The sequence below is a fragment of the Populus euphratica genome, unplaced genomic scaffold (genome assembly GCF_000495115.2).
Source record: "Populus euphratica unplaced genomic scaffold, PopEup_1.0 scaffold92.1, whole genome shotgun sequence".
Taxonomy (NCBI): domain Eukaryota; kingdom Viridiplantae; phylum Streptophyta; class Magnoliopsida; order Malpighiales; family Salicaceae; genus Populus; species Populus euphratica.
The window spans coordinates 514,754-534,763 of NW_011499974.1; the positions used below are offsets into that span (position 1 = coordinate 514,754).

A 20,010-nucleotide genomic window follows, 5' to 3' on the forward strand; every position below is an offset into this window, starting at 1 on the left:
TTTTTTTTTTTTTTGATTTACGTGGGGTGTCCGGGCCAGCTTACGCGCACCACGACTAATCCCCACGGCCCACTGAACACCCTGCAAACCCAGCAGGCAGGTAAGGCAGCGCGGGGCTGACAGGCATGCAACTCCAAGGCTCGAACTCGTGACAGCAGAAGACGCAAAGCGTCATTCCACCGCTGAGCCGGTGCCTTCGGTGCAGATTTAATTTTTTCTTGTTTTAGCTTATACTAGTATATTAGTTTGTGTTAAGTAGTGAGTTAATATTATATTTTTAAAATGTCAAAAAAAAAAAATATAAAAAATATTTCAAGGCCTTGAGTATAACGTTAATGCTATATTGGGCGACTTGGGTCAAGCGGCCATACTAGACCATTGCTTGAATCTGAAAAGGTTGGCAGACCAGCTCATGGTTTGGGCAACCATATCAAACCCTGTGTCTTGGTCTACCACCAAACATGATTGCTCGACCTAAGGCTTGGTTATTGACAAATCCAAGTATTTTGGGTCTAGCATGGTACCTAAATCTAAACAGTTTGGGTTTGATATCCCTTATTAGATCAAAGCAAATAACAAATAAATTAAAGATAATTATATTCTTTAATTATCACAAAAAAAAAGAAAAAACATAAATAATTAATCATCAACGATAATCCAACCATGATATCTTTACACGCCCCATATCATATAGAAAAGGTTACATCTACATATCTATCTAAACAGTGCATGATCAAATTTGACCATAAAAAAATATTCCATATATCTCTTTAATGGCTGAGGTAGATTACTCGCCTGAAAATATAAAATATACACTAATAGATTTATAAATAAAACAATAACATAAAAATACTAAAATATCCTATCGTATACATCATATGCAATTCAATTTCACTAAAAGCACGATCCTTTTAATTACATATTATAACTAAGTAAATTTTATTATCGCAAATTATAATAATTTGTATTTAGAATTACAGTGAAAACTAATGATTGTGACATCATTTAGCTTACTTTACGATTGTGATTTTTTAAACCCCATGACTTCAACAATTTGCAGGTTTTGTTGCGCACCTTTCCAGCTTGCCTCTGCGCCTCCAACTATCTCTTGCTGTTGAGCTTTACCCCCGGTGAATCTCCTCAGGTCTCGTCAGACAGGTCAATTTGCATTCATGCCTTTCCTTCTTTTTACTTCTTGTTGTTCCTTATGAGTTTGCCTTCCATGATTCGATGATGTAGCACCTCCAATTAAGAATTTTTACGGGCCTGCATACCATTTCCCCTTTTTCAAACATCTGTTTTCTAGTCATGGGCTTCGCTTTCCCTGTTTACTTGCTAATTACAATCTCAAAGTTCTATGTTGATTTTGTTTCTGGTTCTTCCTTCTTTTTTTTTATTTGCTAATTAACCTTTGTTTTCTAAAACTTTCCTTGCAAGTTATTTACTTTTATTTTTCAAGTGCTTATCTTTTTTTTCCTAAAAAAAAATGAAAAAAAAGGATCAAAACCTTTCTTTCATTGTTAGAGAATCATGGGGTTTTATTGGGTTTTTTTTTTACCTTGGAGTGATTGAGAATTCCAGCGTGCTCTGAAATGTTAGAGAGGCAATTCTAAAAACTGTAGGAAGAGGATGAAATGAACTTATTAAGAAATAGTTGAAAGAGACATTGATCGGTACATTTGTGTTATTTTTGTCGGTTTTTAGTTTCCAGGACGAGCACGACTGAGTTTTTCAGCAGTGCCTTTACTGTTTTACCACTTTGCTTTTGACTACTAACCTGATTGCTCGGTTATTGTTTCTCTCTATGACTCGATATTTGAAATAAGAGCATGTTTTATGTGAAAGAATCACATTTCTTACTGAAGGAAAACATCATTTCCCACCTATAAAGATGATAAAACTGATTTTTTTTTTATATATATTTTTTTGTACTCAAAATTCTTTCCCTTTAACTAGCTGCCTATTCTGGTATCAGGCGCAAAGTTTCATTTTAATCTGGGTTTATTTTTTATATAGTTATGTTCTAATTTGATCAACTGTGTATATTATTGATGTATTGTGCTTAATCAGAAGCAAGCACTCAAGTGTTCAGTGTTGCAGGGTGTGCCTCTTGATGAAGATTCAGAAAAGTATTCCGGTAATAAAGGTGGGAAAACTCCCTTGTTGTTGTCTCACCCTGCCGGAATAAGCCAGGGTTCAGTTGAGTTGCAGAAGCGGCCACCTACTCAAGAATTTCGAATCTGCCTTTCCTACCTGGCCCGCTGCGCCACGCGTGCAGTTTCAGGAGAGTGTATGCGCCACCTATCCCTCGTATAATTTTAGGGTTATTTGAGCAGAAGCTTGTAGAAATCAATTTGTTTTTTTAAGGTTTCGGAAAAAAAAAAGAACAATCGATTTACAACTCAAAAAAATGTTAGGGAGATTCTTGGTATTGTCAATTGAACAAAAAAACATTGTTTAAGGTTTTTTAGTTTTGGGATTTGCAAATCAACTGTAACAAAATTATGTGTTTTTTTGGTAAATCGAGTTCACGGAGAACATTTATTGTAATTAGTAAATATTATTTAATAAGAATAAAATAAATTTAGTTTTAAATTAAATTTCTCTATTTGAAGAAATAATTTTTCAACCACCATCACACACCTATTTTTTTTTTTTTTTGCTTAGTTCTAAATCTACATTTAAAGATACGGTGCAAATTAGTTTTCAAAAAATTTATTCTTTTGCAAAATATTATTTTTTATATATAATTTAGATATTTTAATGTGTAGATTTTAAAAATAATTTTTTAAAAATAAAAAAAATATTTTAATATAAAAAATACTTTAAAAAAAACCACAGTCACGCTAACCATACTTCTTAACAACTAACTTTTAAATGCAAAAAGGAAGAGAATCTCAGGAATGGACGTAACCTCAGCGAAATCATGTTACAAGTGAAGAGAGAACAAATCAATTAAATATAAAAAATTATGTTTTAATTTTTGTGAGATTCTATGTCTGTGGAGAGGAAAAAAAAAATCGTGTAGCATCGAATTTTGTGTGGAATGATTTGTTGTTTATGTTTACTTTTTATTTATTTATAAAGTATTCATAATGATAAATTTTGGAATTTAAATTTTATATTGACTCGTGATGCTACTGTAATTTATAAAATTACAAAGGAAAAGTGTAAACCTTAAGAGAGTAATTTCTTGTGATAATATTGATAGTTGTTTTTTAAAATAATTATAAGCTTAATTTCTCAATAAAATTTCCATCATGAACATTTAATGTAGATTTTTTAAATATTTCATGTATAAATTATTGATTTGTGATTTTTTACTCAAACTTTATTTTAATATTGTTATAAGTTTTAATTTAAAAAAGAAGGAAAAACAGATGAACAAGGAGAGAGATACATTTTTTACCCCTAATCTTTACTAATTTTTATTTATCTACTTGAAACATAAAAAAGAAAATATAGATAGTTAAATTAGTTTGTCTTGTACCTGATTTTATATCTATGGTGTAAAAAATACAATTATGCATTTGATAATATATTAAATTATATTTTATATTATGAGACAAATCAAAAAATTAAGTTTGAAATATAATTTTCATGAAATAGATTTATATTATGAGACAAATCAAAAAATTAATTTTCATGAAATAGTTTTTACATATTTTTTTAATCAAATTTTATAAAATTTAGTTTGTTTTTGCGTTTGAAAAACACTCTTTTTAAAATTTATTTTTTTTAGTTTTTATACTTAAATTAATTTTATTATATTTTAGATCATTTTGATACACCAATATAAAAAATAATTTTTAAAAATAAAAAGTAATTTTAAAGTAAAAAATATTTTTAAAAAACAACCATAATTAAATATTTCTTATATATTTTTTATTATACATAAATTTTAATTATAATTTTTATTAAACATATATTTAAATTCAACTAACTATAACTAATTATATTTTTTAAAAAACTTATTTTTCTAAACCAACATCATAAAAATTACTGTAAAAACAAATATATTCGGGGGGAAAAAAAAAATCCTCAACCAATGCCATCAGGTTAGATAGTCGAGTTGTTGCCTCACCTAATAAAACCTCTGGTTCATGACCTTTTCCCATAATCGATAGACACCGAAACAACCAGCCGACAAGGAAAAGCTGTCCACCATCACGGTTGTGAACGGGTGGGCCCCGGTCCTCTTATCCAACCCTCTTGCCGTTCGTCCGATCGAAATCCGACGGTGAAGATTCCACCCCACCAAAAGTCTAATCTAAATCCTACCTTTCAAAGCATCAACGCCACCATGAGCCGTCAAAACCCAAATCGCCGTCTCTGCCTTAACACGCGCACGCCAGCGCACTCATGCAGGAACCTACCACCAAAAAGCTCAACCATAACGTTCATGTTAGTTACATGCAAAAAAGGCCACCCATCATCAATTTCATTCAACACCGGTCAGCAACTATTTAGACAACAAAATCGTAGTATAATTAAGAGTTGACCGTAACTGTGAGTAAATGTAGAATTGTTTGGTATCCAGTCTAATCATATTTTTATATTTTTTATTCTATTTTAATTTTTTATTAATTTTTTATATTTTTCTTAATTTTTTAATATTCTAATATCAAAATTATCTTTTAAAAACATATTATATTGATATATTTTAAAAATTAATCATTACTATACTTTTAAACGACATCTACTAAAAATACAATAAAAAACCCACTACCTTACTCATCATCACCTTTAGATTTTTTTTAGCATTTTATAGCTTAATTAAAATTTTAAATATCTTCACAAAAACTTAAAATACTTGTTGGATCCCCTATTTTATGTAATAATTATGATATACATGCATATTAAAAAAATATTCATAATCAAATTAATTAAATCTACCTCAACCTATTATATTAATTTAATTTAATTTTTATAAAATGTAACTAGACTCGATTAAATTCAGGTGACCTGGGATATCAAAACCTCAAATAATGTATTTTCAGCTTTTTATTTTTTTATAAATAAAACGAGTCGTTTTAACCAACCCAGGATACCAGTTTATAATTTTGATTTTAAGCCGAGTCATAGATCGATATGAGCGCAATAACTTTGCTGCGGTGTGTGTACAGTACAGAGGAATTAAAGAATTTGTTAGATCACCCACCGTCAGAAGCAACAATCTGTGAAATACATCATGGTTTAAATAAATTCTGATATAATTTTTTACTAGCTCGGAACGGGAGAAAACGACCAACGAGAGTTCAATTTTCAATAAAGTTCTAGTGGAAAGAAAAATGAACCGGGAGTCGGAGAATAAAAGAACATGACATTCCAAAATCAGGTATGTTCCCCACCTTGCCTTTAAGCCACTACTTCCTCTCGAAGGACCAAACCACACCACCGTGTTAAGTTGCTGCTAACCTACACCGGAAACAGACACTTCAGTTGCTATTTTACGCTGAGAGACCACACACAGCGCCTCGGTGCACCCACCGAACACCAGTCCCTATAGATTCAAAAATGATCACCTTGGCTCCTCTAGTTTAAAAGTCCCCATTGTTAACGACAAGGCTCAAGTGAAAAGAACGGCTCCGATTAGAAGATAAAACTCAACAAGTTTTGGATATCCTTAAATCTAACTCCTAAAGTTTGGAAATTTCCAATGTGACCCTTAAAATTAAATAACAAATACAACACAAAGAGGCATTCATTGTTTCATTTTCTCTTTTCAACCTCTATTACATGCGGTAATATCACACGGAAATTAGCTTTCATTAATGGATTTATAGTAAGTCCTTGAATATTTTTCAAGATACAAGCAGAAAAACATAAATTAAAGGACCAAAAGGAAATAAGTGTAAATTACCAGGGATTGAAATGACGTCTAGACTCAAGACTTTATTATTAATAATTGTTTTTCCTTTTATTGCAGTGGCAAATAAAATAAAATAAAGAAAAAACTGAAATATATATATACGAGCACAATAATTCAGCCCTGAAAGTCTCTCTGAATTAAGCTCAAACAAAGTGAGAGAAAAAGAAAATCAAGAGCCAAGTAAAAAAGAATGGTTTCAACGAGAAGGAGTGGATCTCTTTCTGCTAACAATAACAGCAAGAGATCTTCCTCCTCAGATGACAATAATAACAATAACAGCAAGAGATCTTCTTCCTCAGAGGATAATAATAAGCCACCATCACCTAAACGTCAAAAGGTAAATATATATATAAAATTAAATCAAATCACTACGTGATTTTCTGGTGTCGTTCTTGGGAAAAAGATTTTCATTTCTTTTTGTGTGTTCCAGGGAGAGAATGGTGGAGTTACGGAGAAACCGATGCCGACGACAGATAATTCTAAGGAATCGAGTCCACCGGAGGAGGAGGATCCCGACGACGGTGGACCTGGAGATGCTCCGACTACTGGTGGTGGTGGTAGAGGCGCTTTGATTTCGGGGAAAGGTCAAGAAACGGCCACGCCGGCGGTGGCTGTTGTGACGCCGATCGCTGAAGGTCGGTCACTTTATTTTTTTTAAATATTTTTTTTTAAAACTGGAACTAAATTTCGTATTTTTTTTAATTTTTGAGAATTGAATTTCAAGTGTTGTTTGGTTAAATCTCTATTTTGTTTTTTTGGATTTGATTAAAAGGTTCTACTCCGGTTGTACTGGAGAAACCGCGGAGTTCGTTATCGACTTGGAATTTATATCAAAAGCAGAATTCAAGTTTCGAAACGCCTTGGTGTAAGCTGCTGACACAGTCTGCTCAGGTAGTTCGATTTGCGATTTTTATTAAATAAAGAGTTCTTTTGTTTTAGTTGAAAAATTGAGAATTGATGTCCAAAAAGGAGAGATTTTGAGCATTGACTAGAATGTTGATTATGTTTGGATTGCAGAATCAGAATATAGTAATTTGCACGTCCAGTTATTCGATTGGTACGACTAAACAATGCGATTTCATATTGAAGGATCACGCAATGGGCGGGATTCAATGCAAGATTAGACACACACAGGTATTGGTTTTATATTAAGTTTTTCTTCTAAGATGTTTTGGCAAACAGTGTGCCCGTGTTTGTTATCTGGAGGGCTGTGAATCGGGTATTATAGTGGATTTTTGTTTGATTAATAGTTCTTGTGGAGGTGAACTCCTTAATATGTATATGCAGTTTGAGTACTCATTGTTTGTGGACATGATCAGCGCGAAGGAAGTGCTGTTGCTGAGCTAGAAAGCTCGGGGAGCAAGGGATCAGTGCAAGTAAATGGGACAGCTGTCAAAAAGGGTGCTATCTATGTGCTTAATTCAGGAGATGAGGTGGTCTTTGGTGCGGTGGGGAACCATGCCTATGTATCCTCTACATTGTTTAAATTAATGGTTCAATCTTTCTTGTTTGTGGATTCTTCCAGCCACTTACCTTCTTTCACCTTTCATTGTTTTGTTTGCAACTGTGTAGAAAATAGATTTTATTGTTTCATTGTCACATGATAGTTTCCTTCATTTCTGTCGAAAATAGATTTTTCAGCAACTCCTGACTGAGGTTGCGGTTAAGAGTGCTGAAGTTCATAGTAGCCTGGGGAAACTTTTGCAACTCGAAAGGAGGTCAGGGGATCCATCGGCTGTTGCTGGGGCGTCAATATTGGCGTCTCTTTCAAGCCTCAGGCCTGATTTATCGCGCTGGAAGTCTCCAGGACAGACTGCCAGTAAAATGCACCATGGGACAGAGGTGCCTGCTCAGTCAGTTGTTCATGGTGGTGCGGAGGTTGAGCTTGATGGCATGGAAGGCAATTCAACTCCAAATTTAGGGAGTGATAAAGCTGCAGAGGTTGGAGCGATCAACCAGAATCTTCCTCACGATTGCAGCCAGGACTCTGGCACAGAGGCAGGCAATGTAAAAATCTCTGGGATGAATGATTTGATAAGGCCTTTCTTCAGGATGTTAGCTCGATCATCTAGTTGTAAACAAAAATTGAGCAAAAATATCTGTAAACAGGTATTGGAAGAAAGGAACGAGTGGCTGAAGGATTCGCAGCTGGCATCGACCTCGGGTATGTCATTGCGGTGTGCGGTATTCAAAGAAGACCTTCATGCTGGAATTCTCAATGGAAAAAACATAGAAGTTTCGTTCGATAATTTCCCATACTACTTAAGGTATGCTTTTCTTCTTGCCATCTTTAGTTCTCAATTTCATGTTATCCAGGTGAATTCATGTTCTCAAATGGCTTTTTTTTTTTTAATTTTAAGTTTCATAGATTTTTGGTATGACATCATTTCTCATACTTTCTACTGGCATAGTACAACATATAAATATGATTATTGTTGCTAGTTGTCAGAGAAAATGTTCGCGTGCCTGGCTGTTTTCGTGCATTTAAACTGTCTATTCTCCTAATGCGAAATTGTGGTTCTGATTTGAATGTTGAAAAATGAAAAAAGCTGCAGTTTTAGTTCCACTGGGTGCTCTATTTGTTTCAGGCATGATTTTTAATGCTCCTATGCCAACAGCCTTCCCTGATATTGGCAGTATTGCACTAGTCTACTGGTGGAATATTCCTTGTTAATGTCCCTCTGTTTGTTAATCTTATGTCACGCCACCAGTTACAATGATTGTTGATTAGGGAAACCCATGGTAGAACTGAAAGGGTGAACGATAATTTCCTTGGTATAAGCTGGCTTAGAAACCCAAGGTCTCATGGATAATTTGCCTTGCAAAATGATGGATTGAGTTTATAGGAATTCAGTATATGATACAACTAGGATTTAAGATCTGAAATGTCTCATTATGAAAGGAAGGGATGGTAGAAATGGGAAGGAGAAGAACAAAGTAAATATGGGTAGACCCATGGACATTTTATGATTAGGATGTCTGAAGCTGAGAGAAGCTGAGTACATGTTAACCTGGGATGTTATGCCTTTTTGAATGGCGACCCTACCTATGAGCTTGATAAACCTGTTGAAACAAAGTAATCAATGAAGACAGATGAGAAATTGACGAACATATTGCACACCTGTACACAGCTTGAATATGCATCCATGTAAAACCTTGAAGCTGGATTTGGAAAAGCCAAGCTTTTGGATTTGCATCTTGTTCAGACACTGGTACTGAGGATACCTCACTCAAAAATATCTCGGGAGATGTGCCAAACAAAGGGGATGGTCTGATCAGATATGTTATCCATCAGGATGTGGTGACAATGCATGGCAGTTTTGGAGGTGAATTACACTTGTTGTGTCACAAGCTGGTCATCCATTGAGGAATGGAACATTTGTTCGACTTGCAATGTCTGACCTGTTCGTTGGGGAAAGATTAACATAGCAACTTACTGAATGCATTACACAGATCTCCCTGCCTGTGGACATGGGACATGTGAAATGGATGGTTTGAACTGCACAAAGCAAAAGTCCACATTTTCTGGTTGCTGAGAGCCGAATGGCTGTGGCATATTATCCCTGTGATGTGGTGACTGATGTGGCCGCACCTATCCTTCATTTCAGTGTTATGCGAAATTTGTTGTATAAAAATTAAACTGCAATGCATGTGTGTGATTTTGATTCAGTGGTGATTTTACCTTATAGACATGTAATTTTCATTAAATGGTTCTTTTTACCTCAGAGATTTGGTACCTCCAATAAATTCTGTAATCTTAATCAAGTAGGAAGACACAAGGTTCATTTTAACATAATTTTATTAACCAGGGATTGCAAATGGCATGATTATTTATTTGCATGTCAATCTCAGATTTGCCATCTTTCTTCTGCAGTGAGAATACAAAAAATGTGCTGATTGCAGCTTCATTTATACACCTGATGCACAAAAAATATGCAAAATATACCTCAGAACTAACTACAGTCAATCCGCGTATTCTGCTTTCTGGCCCCGCAGGTTTGTGGGCTTTTTACTTCCGTTGTTTTATTTTAGAGTTTGGAAAGCTTAACTTTTATGAGAAAGCTTGACCTTCCCCCCCCTTTTGAATGCTGTTTGTAGGTTCTGAGATATACCAGGAGATGTTGGCAAAGGCTCTTGCCAATTACTTTGGCGCTAAATTGCTTGTGTTTGATAGTCATTCATTTTTGGGTGTAAGCTAAAACTGATGTGCTTGGCTATTATAGCTTTCCATCTGTTGTTTATGAAGACCAATAATCGCCAATTGTTAATTTGCAGGGTTTGTCTTCCAAGGAAGCTGAGCTTTTGAAGGATGGAACTAATGCAGAAAAATCCTGCACTTGTTCTAAACAAGTTCCTGTGACAACAGACCCATCAAAGAGTGTGAATATATCAGCTGGTGAAACAGACACACCTAACTCTTCAAACGCACCTGCTAGCCAGGAATTGTTTGAGATGGAAGACACCCTGCCTTCTTCTTCCGGTCCAGGGGCAGCGAGGAATCGCTTGTTTAAAATAGGTATTTAAGCTATTCCTGGAGAGGCCTTCTATTTGCTGTTCCACTTTTCTTTCACATTCTTGATCTTTTGATTTTCCTTGAGCTCTGGCATAGCAATATACTCCAAACATTAACATGCAGGTGACAGAGTGAAATTTACAAGCTCATCTTCTAGTGTCTTGTATCAAACAGCATCACCATCAAGGTACAATCAGTGTGGACTTGGAAAACTCTTTGTTTTAATGTTCTCCATTTGTTGAAGGCATTATTCCTTTTCTTTTCTTTTTCTTCTTTTTTTTGTCTTCTGTCTTGCATTAGGCATTTTTCTTTTTTTTTGTGGCTGGTATTCTTTCATGATAAAATTTTTAGTCTTCCTAGAAAAAAAGATTATTTACTTTTGCTTAACTGAAAAAACAACAAATCCCACATACTTGGATGATTGAAAAAGCCCCGGTGGTTGCTTAATTAGGAGCTGTATTTGATATAATTTGGATTTGCTAAGGAATTGTTGAGCAGGGCTCGCTTCTGCTGTTTGAAGTAAACAATTCACTTCGCACGTTATTCTTACTATATGGATGGATGCCCAAAAAATAGCGCCTTGTCAAAATTGATGAGAAAATTGATCCTGAATTGATTTTACTTTTGATCGAGATTAGGGATAATGTTTGATTTGATTGTAGCATTAATGCAAATCATAATTAACTAGGACTTGAAGTGTTAGGAAATAAAAGAGTGCAGATTAGAAAGAACAACAGAAGCACTTATTTGAGAGAGCTTTAATGCTATTCATGGAGCTGTAGCCTGTTAAGGTCTGGATTGTTGTGAATATTCACGATCAAGAATGACTATATCAACCTGTTATAAATGCTAATGTAAATACAAACATGGTTAAGTTGATCTAATTTTGGTAAAATTGAAGCTTAATGTATCCAGTGTTTCAGATCTGCATTCCCTTTGGCAATACAGAAGAACCAGCATGTACCAAAAAAAAGACGAAAAAAAAGAATGAAAGAAAAAATAAAGAAAAAGAAAACTCAAAGAAAAGAAAAGGAAAAGGAAAAGCGAGAAGCAACACTATGGTTTATGAGGGAGGAAGGGAAATAAAACAATAAAAGGCATAGCATTCTAACATGTTGGCAGCTTAATTCTCTCTCCCTTTCTATGTGTTGTCTCCTTGATTGATTTCACTCAATTTTACTCAGACAAGCAACCCATCATATTCTTCTATAGTTATTCTCTTTCCAATTTGTAGTTTTTTGCTGTCTTCTTTATGTTCTTAATTTTGTTGTTGTTGATGCAGCTTGATATTTAACCTTCGATCCCCTCTTAACTCTTAATGCAGGGGCCCGCCCTATGGGATTCGTGGGAAGGTTGTTTTGCCTTTTGAGGACAATCCTTTGTCAAAAATCGGTGTGAGATTTGATAAACCAATACCTGATGGTGTCGATCTTGGAGATGTTTGTGAGAAAGGTCATGGATATTTCTGTAATGGTATGTTGAACTGGATCATAAACATTGTCATGCACATATACTTGATAAATGGTTCTATCTTTTCTTTCTTTTTTTAATCTCAAGTTATTTAAGTGTCTTTTACTTTCTCTCTAGTTACTGATCTTCGTTTGGAGAACACAGCTGTTGAAGATTTGGACAAATTACTCATTAACACATTGTTTGAGGTAGAATAGTTTAGTTCTTAAGCAATTGTAACTCATTTTGTTCTGGCATGTTTTATTCCATTTTGTTGACTTGCAAAATCTTATTGAATCTTTCTTCAGGCTGTACACAGCGAGAGCAGAAATTCTCCTTTCATTTTGTATATGAAAGATGCAGAGAAATCTATTGTAGGCAATTCGGATTCATATTCTACATTCAAAAGCAGACTCGAAAAGCTTCCTGATAATGTGGTAGTAATTGGTTCTCACACACAAAATGACAATCGGAAAGAGAAGGTAATTTTGATGCAGTCATTTATTAGTTTGTTTTAGTTTTGGCACGCATGAAATTTCTTCTATTCAAAGATTAACAATCTAAATTTATTTTTGACAATCAGAAAGAGAAGGTAATTTTAATGTAGTTATTTATTTGTTTGTTTTTATTTTTGCATGCATGAAATTTCTTCTATTCAAAGATTAATGGTGCTGATCTAAATTTATTTTTGAAATTCTGGTTTCATTGAAGTTCAATGATGGAATTGAGGCTTCTCATTCTTTTGTTTCCTCAGTTTTAAACAAAGTCAATGAATTCAATATCGCTGTAGAATTTAGAAAGTTTATTCCAGAGTATTTTTTCAAGTGCGTGTCTTCTGTTTTTGTAACATGTACAAGTCACACAAACATTTTTCTGCTGTCATAGCTTTTATGGTAGATAAGAGGAAAAGAGTGTGAACATGTTGTACTTATTCATTTTAGAAGTCATGGATTCAAAAGGCAATGATAGTGCTTTGATGGGTGCCTTCTTTAAACAGAAATTGAGTCCTGATATAGTTTTTTGGGTGATGAAAGTGCCTGTCATCATTAACTATGATGAGCCAACACTGGTTAATGAAGATTCACAGACTTGACGAGCATTGAGGGCATTTGTGCATCACTGAATTATGTTTGGAAATTGTCTTAGTCGAGTTAATTCAACTCAACTAAGCCTTAGACCCGCTTAGGCACACGAATCCCTTTGCAAAACAGTTTGTCCAGTTTTAGGTGCTAATGAGGCAATGTGTAAATTCTATGAGCTTAGCTCCAAAATCATCACAAGTGGAGGAAGTGGCATGCTGCATTAAAAAATATAGATTATAGACCTATCTAGGAGCTATAGGCATCACACTGGACTCAGTTGAGATCCTTCACTTTTCTTTTAAAAACAAACAATTTGTAGTTCATTATATGTTCCTTCAACTTTGTTGTGCAAGTCCTTGGACTTGAAGAGGGGTGGGGGGGGGGGTGGGGGTGGTTGTTCGCTTTAAAAATTTGAGCCTGTATGTTGCGTGGCAAAGAATTTTCTCTCAACCTTGCATTGTATCGTTTATTCTCTTGCTATACAAATCTTGTCATTTACTTACGCCATGGTGTTTTTCCCCTTGCAGTCACATCCTGGTGGTCTTCTTTTCACAAAATTTGGCAGCAATCAAACTGCTCTTCTTGACTTGGCTTTTCCGGTGACTCTATCCCTCCCCACAACTTTTGTTTTTTTTTTTTGTATTTTTGTTTAAAGTTGCAACAGATATTTCTTTTTCTGTCCTGACATTTTCGTTCTTTTATTGTATACACGGGTGTGTGTGGTTCTTTTATTTATTTGTGAAAAGGGAATTATTCCATCTCTATGCACTTCTTGAATGTAATATTGCTACTTTTCTATGCTTCTGAGTGCTATGTATCAAAACAAAGGAAATGTGTGCTTGCAGGTTTCTTCTTTTCTGTGGATGATTGGCGTTATCATAATTTCATTTATTTTTATTGTTTGGCTTTGTTCTAGTGTGTTCAAAATAGCAGTCTTAAGAATCTTGCAATAAATAAATAAATCCACGTCTTTTGTTATTGAGAGATGTTTTAAGAATAGTCTCATTGAATCAGTGCATCATGTGGTTATTTTTTGTTGCCTTTTACAATATTCTTAGCCAATATATTAAGTGAAAATAGTTGACATGTTTGCTAAAAAGCTAGATGCCATGCATATGGAGCGAACTTTTTTACACTTGCATCAGCCTTCCTGAGACATTTTATACTGGGGGTATTGTGTCAGTTTGGAGGCCTTTTCATTTTATTACTGTTTTTTAGATCTCTTGTTGAAAGGGAGAACCATTTGATTAATATTTCTGGGAAGTAATGCATTGTCTGTGCAGCACTTTCTTTATTAAGCTGTCTATTAAGCTGTCTCTTTTCCTCCCTTGTCTCTCTCTCTCTCTCTCTCTCTCAGGCGAGCTTGTACTTGGGCGATTGATAACTTTGTATTACATTATGACTGGTTTTGATTTTCTGATGATTGATTTTGGTGCCTTCTGATCTTTTCAGGATAGTTTTGGAAGACTTGGTGAAAGGGGGAAGGAAGTGCCAAAGGCAACGAAGCTTCTGACTAAGCTCTTTCCAAATAAAGTAGCTATTCATATGCCACAGGTGTGTGTGATGGATATTTTTTTCCTCTTTGATTTGAACAAAAATTCATGTGCAGTGTATCATTGATGGTTGTTAATTGATGCAGGATGAAACGCTTCTAGCATCTTGGAAGCATCAGTTGGATCAAGATGCTGAAACTCTTAAAATGAAGGGGAACCTAAATAACCTTCGCACTGTGAGATATTGATCCCATAATATAGTTTGCAGCTCCTTTTGTTTTGTTTATTGATTGACATTTTTAGCTTCAGTTTGGCTGATTTTTTACTTGACTGAGCTTCATTTGACAAGATAATTTAGGTTTTTTTGTATAAATAGTTCAGTCACTGATTCCATGCATGTGATAATGTTATCCATCCATGTTCTTATATAATTTTCTGTTGCTGCTTGATTTTTCTGGTTGGTCGAACCTTGTGGTGCATCAGTCCCTAAAATAACCATCATCCTTCAGTAAATATGTCAAGCCTAGCCATTTGTGGAAAACTTTAGAGCAATAGTCTTGATGCGCTTTTCATTTTGCTTTTGGGCAAACAGTTGAACAGAGTGTCTTCAACTGTTCATTGCAGTTCAAATGTTAGAACACATCTTAGCTTTTGGCTGTGAAGTATGTTTGAAAGGGAGGAAAGCCGGAGGAAAGAAATTACGTTCTTTGTGAGAAGAAGATAATGTGAAGGCGAAGGGATGTTGGCCTGTAGCCCCACTAAAATCAAATTCTTGAAAGTGGAGACGCTCTGTGAGGGGAAAAGAATAGTTTTACTCATTGTCCCCCAAAAAAATTTCTTTAAAACAAAAGGATGGATTTGGATTTTTTGTTTCTTTTCGCTTTCTTTCCTTAAAATTTCATCCCTCAAAACTGAAATTGTTTCCTCTCCACAACTCCCTGCTCTTCAGTTCCTGTCTTGAAAAGATGGTGATGGATTACCTGTTTGGTGAGAGATGCCGATGTGGAGTCAAGGCAAATTATTGATGCCATGGTAGTAGCAAATAAGGTTGTAGATGCTCATACAAGTGAGGGGGCTGTGTGGCGAGGTTGACATGGAGAATACTTTATTTTCATGTTGAAGCTTTCTTGTGTGTTTAAGAGAATGGCCTTCAATGATAGTTGGAGGAAATGGATATTATGTGTATTGCATAATACTCAAGTGTTGTCATGTTTTGTCTCAGCTTCTGGTGGTCTCAGACAAAGGGATCTGGTTAGTCCCTGTAGATGGATGATACCCTACTGGTGGCTACATACATGTACTTGGCAGAACGTTTTTCAAGGAAAATTAGTTGACAACTTTATGCTTTACTTGTTTCCCTGACTTCAGTTATGTTCCATCTCATGTATACTATTTAATATTTTTCTTTACTTGAAGTCTTCTAGATATTGTGTTGAAAAACATTGTGATAATGTGTGTGAGTCTGCTTTCACATATATTCAGAAAGGTGGACATTGAATGGCCTTCTTTTATTGTGATAAATGTTAACTCGTGTATGCCCTCTGCTTCCTTCTTATTTTTTTTAATGTTTTGTTTCTGTTTTATTGCACTCAATCTGGTTGGAGATTAAGCAGTATTTGATGAAATCAAACAGTACCTTTTCTTTCATAACCATCTAATTTCTGTGCATATAAAGCACTATGATGGATATTGTAAATGGTGGTACAAGTTTAAAATTAAGGCATTTGGAGATGGGTCCTTTCTTAATGCATGCCATTTCATCTGTAGGTTTTGGGCCGGTGTGGGATGGAATGTGAAGGACTTGAGACATTATGCATCAAGGATCAAACAATCACAAATGAAAGTATGTTCTGTACATAACACATTGCAATGTTAACTATTTTGAGTGATCTTTTCAAAAACTCATGTTTTGGTGTGCAATGCAGGTGCAGAGAAGGTAGTTGGTTGGGCACTGAGTCATCATCTAATGCAGAATTCAGCTAATGCTGATGCTGATGTGAAGCTTGTTTTGTCCAGCGAGAGGTAATTGATAGCTTTATTGTATCATTTTCTTGACTCATATTGATTACTGTGTTGATTACACGTTTGTAATGCTGCTTTGCAATACTCGCAGCATCCAATATGGGATTGGAATCTTGCAGGCCATCCAGAATGAATCTAAAAGCTTGAAGAAGTCACTCAAGGTGATCAATAGATTCTCACTTGAAGATACTACTAAATGCTTATTCACATGCACAATTTTTTTTGAAGCATGGAGCTTTAAGGAGCTACCTAATTTCCTATTTGGGAAGGTTTCATGTGCTGATCACTTTAGTGATTTTTTTTGGACACAATCAGGATGTCATGACAGAAAATGAATTTGAGAAAAGGCTTTTAGCTGATGTTATTCCACCTAATGACATTGGAGTGACATTTGATGATATTGGAGCTCTTGAGAATGTCAAGGACACCTTGAAAGAGTTGGTGATGCTTCCTTTACAAAGGCCGGAACTTTTCTGCAAGGGGCAATTAACCAAGGTCTCTGCATATCTCTATATTTGGTGAAACAAGTTATTTCATTTAAAGGAACTTCAACATTTGTTTCTTCAACATTTGTTTTTAAGTAATAGGATTAGGCTGTGATGTGTATATGAAGAAAGGTATATACTCACGGTGATCGTATGAGTGCAGCCTTGCAAGGGCATACTTTTATTTGGACCTCCTGGAACTGGAAAGACTATGCTAGCTAAGGCAGTGGCAACTGAAGCTGGTGCTAATTTCATCAACATTTCAATGTCCAGCATCACGTCTAAGGTTAAGATTATAGCATGCCTTCTTCAATTTATATATGGATTTTATTTTCTGATCTAAAACTTATTCTAATTTCGCATGCTACAGTGGTTTGGTGAGGGTGAAAAGTATGTCAAAGCTGTATTCTCGCTAGCCAGTAAAATTTCCCCTAGTGTTGTCTTTGTTGACGAGGCATGCTTCTTTTTACTCTTTCAGCGTTTTGCACACCCACATCCACACCCACTCACATTGAATATAAACTCAATTATTTTTCTGTGGTTCGGCTGTGGTGAACAGGTTGACAGCATGTTGGGCAGGAGGGAAAATCCTGGAGAGCATGAGGCCATGCGGAAGATGAAAAATGAATTTATGGTGAATTGGGATGGTCTACGAACAAAAGATACAGAACGAGTTCTTGTACTTGCAGCTACTAATAGGCCTTTTGACCTTGATGAGGCTGTCATTAGAAGGCTGCCACGAAGGTAATATTTTATTTCACAACAGGCTTATTGCTCTGATTTTTTGGGCTCTTATTTCTCATGCATAGTCCTTTAGGAATATGTAAATTTTGTTTCTACAAACCTATGTTCTTTTAATGCCAGTTCATTTTCATTTACTTTTACAGATTGATGGTAAATCTGCCTGATGCTCCAAATAGAGCCAAGATACTGAAAGTCATTTTGGCAAAGGAAGATTTGTCTCCTGATATTGATTTTGATGCAATTGCCAGCATGACCGATGGATATTCTGGAAGTGACCTTAAGGTTTTAGCTCTTGTTCTTCCTCTTGATTACTTTTATTTTTGTTTTTATCGAACTTGGTGATTGTCTTACATCTATACATGCTGTATGGCAGAACCTATGTGTAGCTGCTGCTCACAGACCAATTAAAGAGATATTGGAAAAGGAAAAGAAGGTTTGTCCATGTTCTTTTTTCTTCACCATCAAAGAGCTGTTAGGTTAAATTCGATGCATTTACACTTATGATCAGCATGTAATTATCTTACAATGTCCTTTTCTCCTGTTCCATGCACCTTCTTTCAAGCATCTGTGGTGTACTGTGTTATTTATGGGAAAAAAGAAAAAGAAAATGGTGTCCAGTGTATTGTATAACTATATTTGCTCATAAAATGCCCACACAAATACACTGCACTCCAATCAAGTTTTAACGAGACAAGTATGGATATCAGATAATATGATCTGTTGTCAGTTTAGCTTCATGAAAATCCTTTTGGCAGTTCCAAGTATTGGGTTTTGCTGCTACTGGCTGGATGCCACTGAAATTAATTGAAGAGTTTGTGCTTATCTAGCTAAGCCTTATTTTATTTTACGGGCAGAATTAGATTATCCTAGGATTACTTCTAATATCACAATTTATTACAGGAACAGGCTGCAGCTCTAGCAGAAGGTAAGCCTGCCCCCGCTTTAAGTGGGAGTGCTGATATCCGGCCCCTAAACATGGTCGACTTTAAAGATGCTCATGAACAGGTAAAAATGATCCAGATTTTATGGACTTGTTTCATCTGCTTGTTCTTGTTATGATATTTTCCCTGTATTTAAATAGGTATGTGCAAGTGTTTCATCTGAGTCAGTAAACATGACTGAGCTCTTGCAATGGAATGAACTGTATGGAGAAGGTGGTTCTAGAAGAAAGAAGGCTCTTAGCTATTTTATGTAAATTTTCCCTTGTGCAACAGCTTCATATTTTCGTACAAATCTCCCATTCCTAAGTAATTTTGCCGGTCTCAATTAGGGCTTGTCGAGCAGCCATTTTGTCTGTAAGGTGAAATATAGGCTTTTCTAAATCATGTTTATTTTCTAATCTCAACTGTGGGGATGGTTGGTATAAAGGGCGTGAAGCTTTTGTTTTGTTCTCAGTCCCCTTTGTATTGCATTAACATTTATTGTTGATCTTAAGCTTATTAACATCTGAAATAGAGAAGAGAGTAGAGAAACTGAAGACCTGTCAATATAGTGTATCGTTAACTATAGTGAATTATTTATGGTGTCTTGATTGAACAGTCAAGGTAAGAGGAGTATTTGCCTTTTCTTCTTTTTTGTGTCAATCATTATTATTATTATTATTATTATTTTTGGAGGCTTGCTTGATGTTTAAGCACTCTATGATTTGATTTGCCCATTGTCTGTTGAGATAAGGGAAGGTTTCTTCTGGATTTATGGTCAGAATTCTTATTTAACTAGTTAATTAGAATCTTTTATTGGAGCAATATTTCGATTACTTGCCTTTTCTTCTTTTTTGTGTCAATCATTCCTCCTCTTTCTAACGTTCGTCGAGCTTTTGATGTTTTATCAAGTTAATGTAGGCATTAGAAGTTTGTAACATGTAAACATCCCTTGAAATTCTCTGATTAATCATGAAAATAATGAAGTACAAAGTGTGCGCGCGTGCGTGTTCAAGCAGCTTTTTCTCCCGGAAGTGACCCTTAGCAAAGGGACATCAAAGATGTTAGATGTAGTTTGGGAGTTTTGTCAGGGGAAAATAAAAACTAACCAACTTAGAATAAGTGCCTAAAGAAATCATAAATCATAGCTGGAAAAATGAAACTTAGTTTAGCAAGTCGAGCGACAAATACTTTATCCAACAAGAAAATGTATTACTTATCTGAAGGGAGCTTGACTTGGAAGGTTCGATTCCACTAATCTATAGATTACTGGATTGAGATTAATTTAGAAATATTCTCAACCTATATGTAGCTAGAAGATCTATCTATCTATCTATCTATCTACCTATCTATCTATATATATATATAAGGAAATCATATTAGAAGATAATCTCAAGCTCGAGTTGTTTATGAAGCTCATAAAATTATTA

At 35.1% G+C, this 20,010-nt stretch overlaps 1 protein-coding gene across 2 annotated transcripts; it reads left to right on the forward strand.

The window, feature by feature from the left end:
• The first annotated feature begins 5,967 nt into the window (after positions 1-5,967).
• On the forward strand, positions 5,968-19,230 carry LOC105139438 (uncharacterized). Of its 2 annotated transcripts, XM_011045868.1 has the most exons (28): positions 5,969-6,209; positions 6,303-6,507; positions 6,645-6,763; positions 6,890-7,006; positions 7,192-7,338; positions 7,505-7,879; positions 7,982-8,139; positions 9,747-9,868; positions 9,971-10,062; positions 10,148-10,388; positions 10,509-10,572; positions 11,710-11,858; positions 11,973-12,043; positions 12,143-12,316; positions 13,444-13,515; positions 14,369-14,470; positions 14,556-14,645; positions 16,177-16,252; positions 16,335-16,431; positions 16,523-16,592; positions 16,747-16,926; positions 17,080-17,202; positions 17,287-17,370; positions 17,476-17,660; positions 17,804-17,942; positions 18,034-18,093; positions 18,561-18,665; positions 18,742-19,230. In XM_011045868.1, exons 1-28 carry the CDS (start codon positions 6,063-6,065, stop codon positions 18,853-18,855), a joined length of 3,678 nt encoding a protein of 1,225 aa, XP_011044170.1. In that variant the 5' UTR covers positions 5,969-6,062; the 3' UTR covers positions 18,856-19,230. The 2 variants fall into 2 exon arrangements, with proteins under 2 accessions (XP_011044169.1, XP_011044170.1); XM_011045867.1 differs by having other exon boundaries at positions 5,968-6,209; positions 7,505-8,139.
• Positions 19,231-20,010: the final 780 nt, after the last annotated feature.

Coding starts and splice junctions, on each gene's coding strand:
- LOC105139438 (XM_011045867.1), top strand. CDS start 6,063: ATGGTTTCAACGAGAAGGAGTGGATCTCTTTCTGCTAACAATAACAGC. Junction 9,869..9,970: donor TCTGCTTTCTGGCCCCGCAG/GTTTGTGGGCTT, acceptor TGCTGTTTGTAG/GTTCTGAGATATACCAGGAG. Junction 14,646..16,176: donor ACCTAAATAACCTTCGCACT/GTGAGATATTGA, acceptor TTTCATCTGTAG/GTTTTGGGCCGGTGTGGGAT.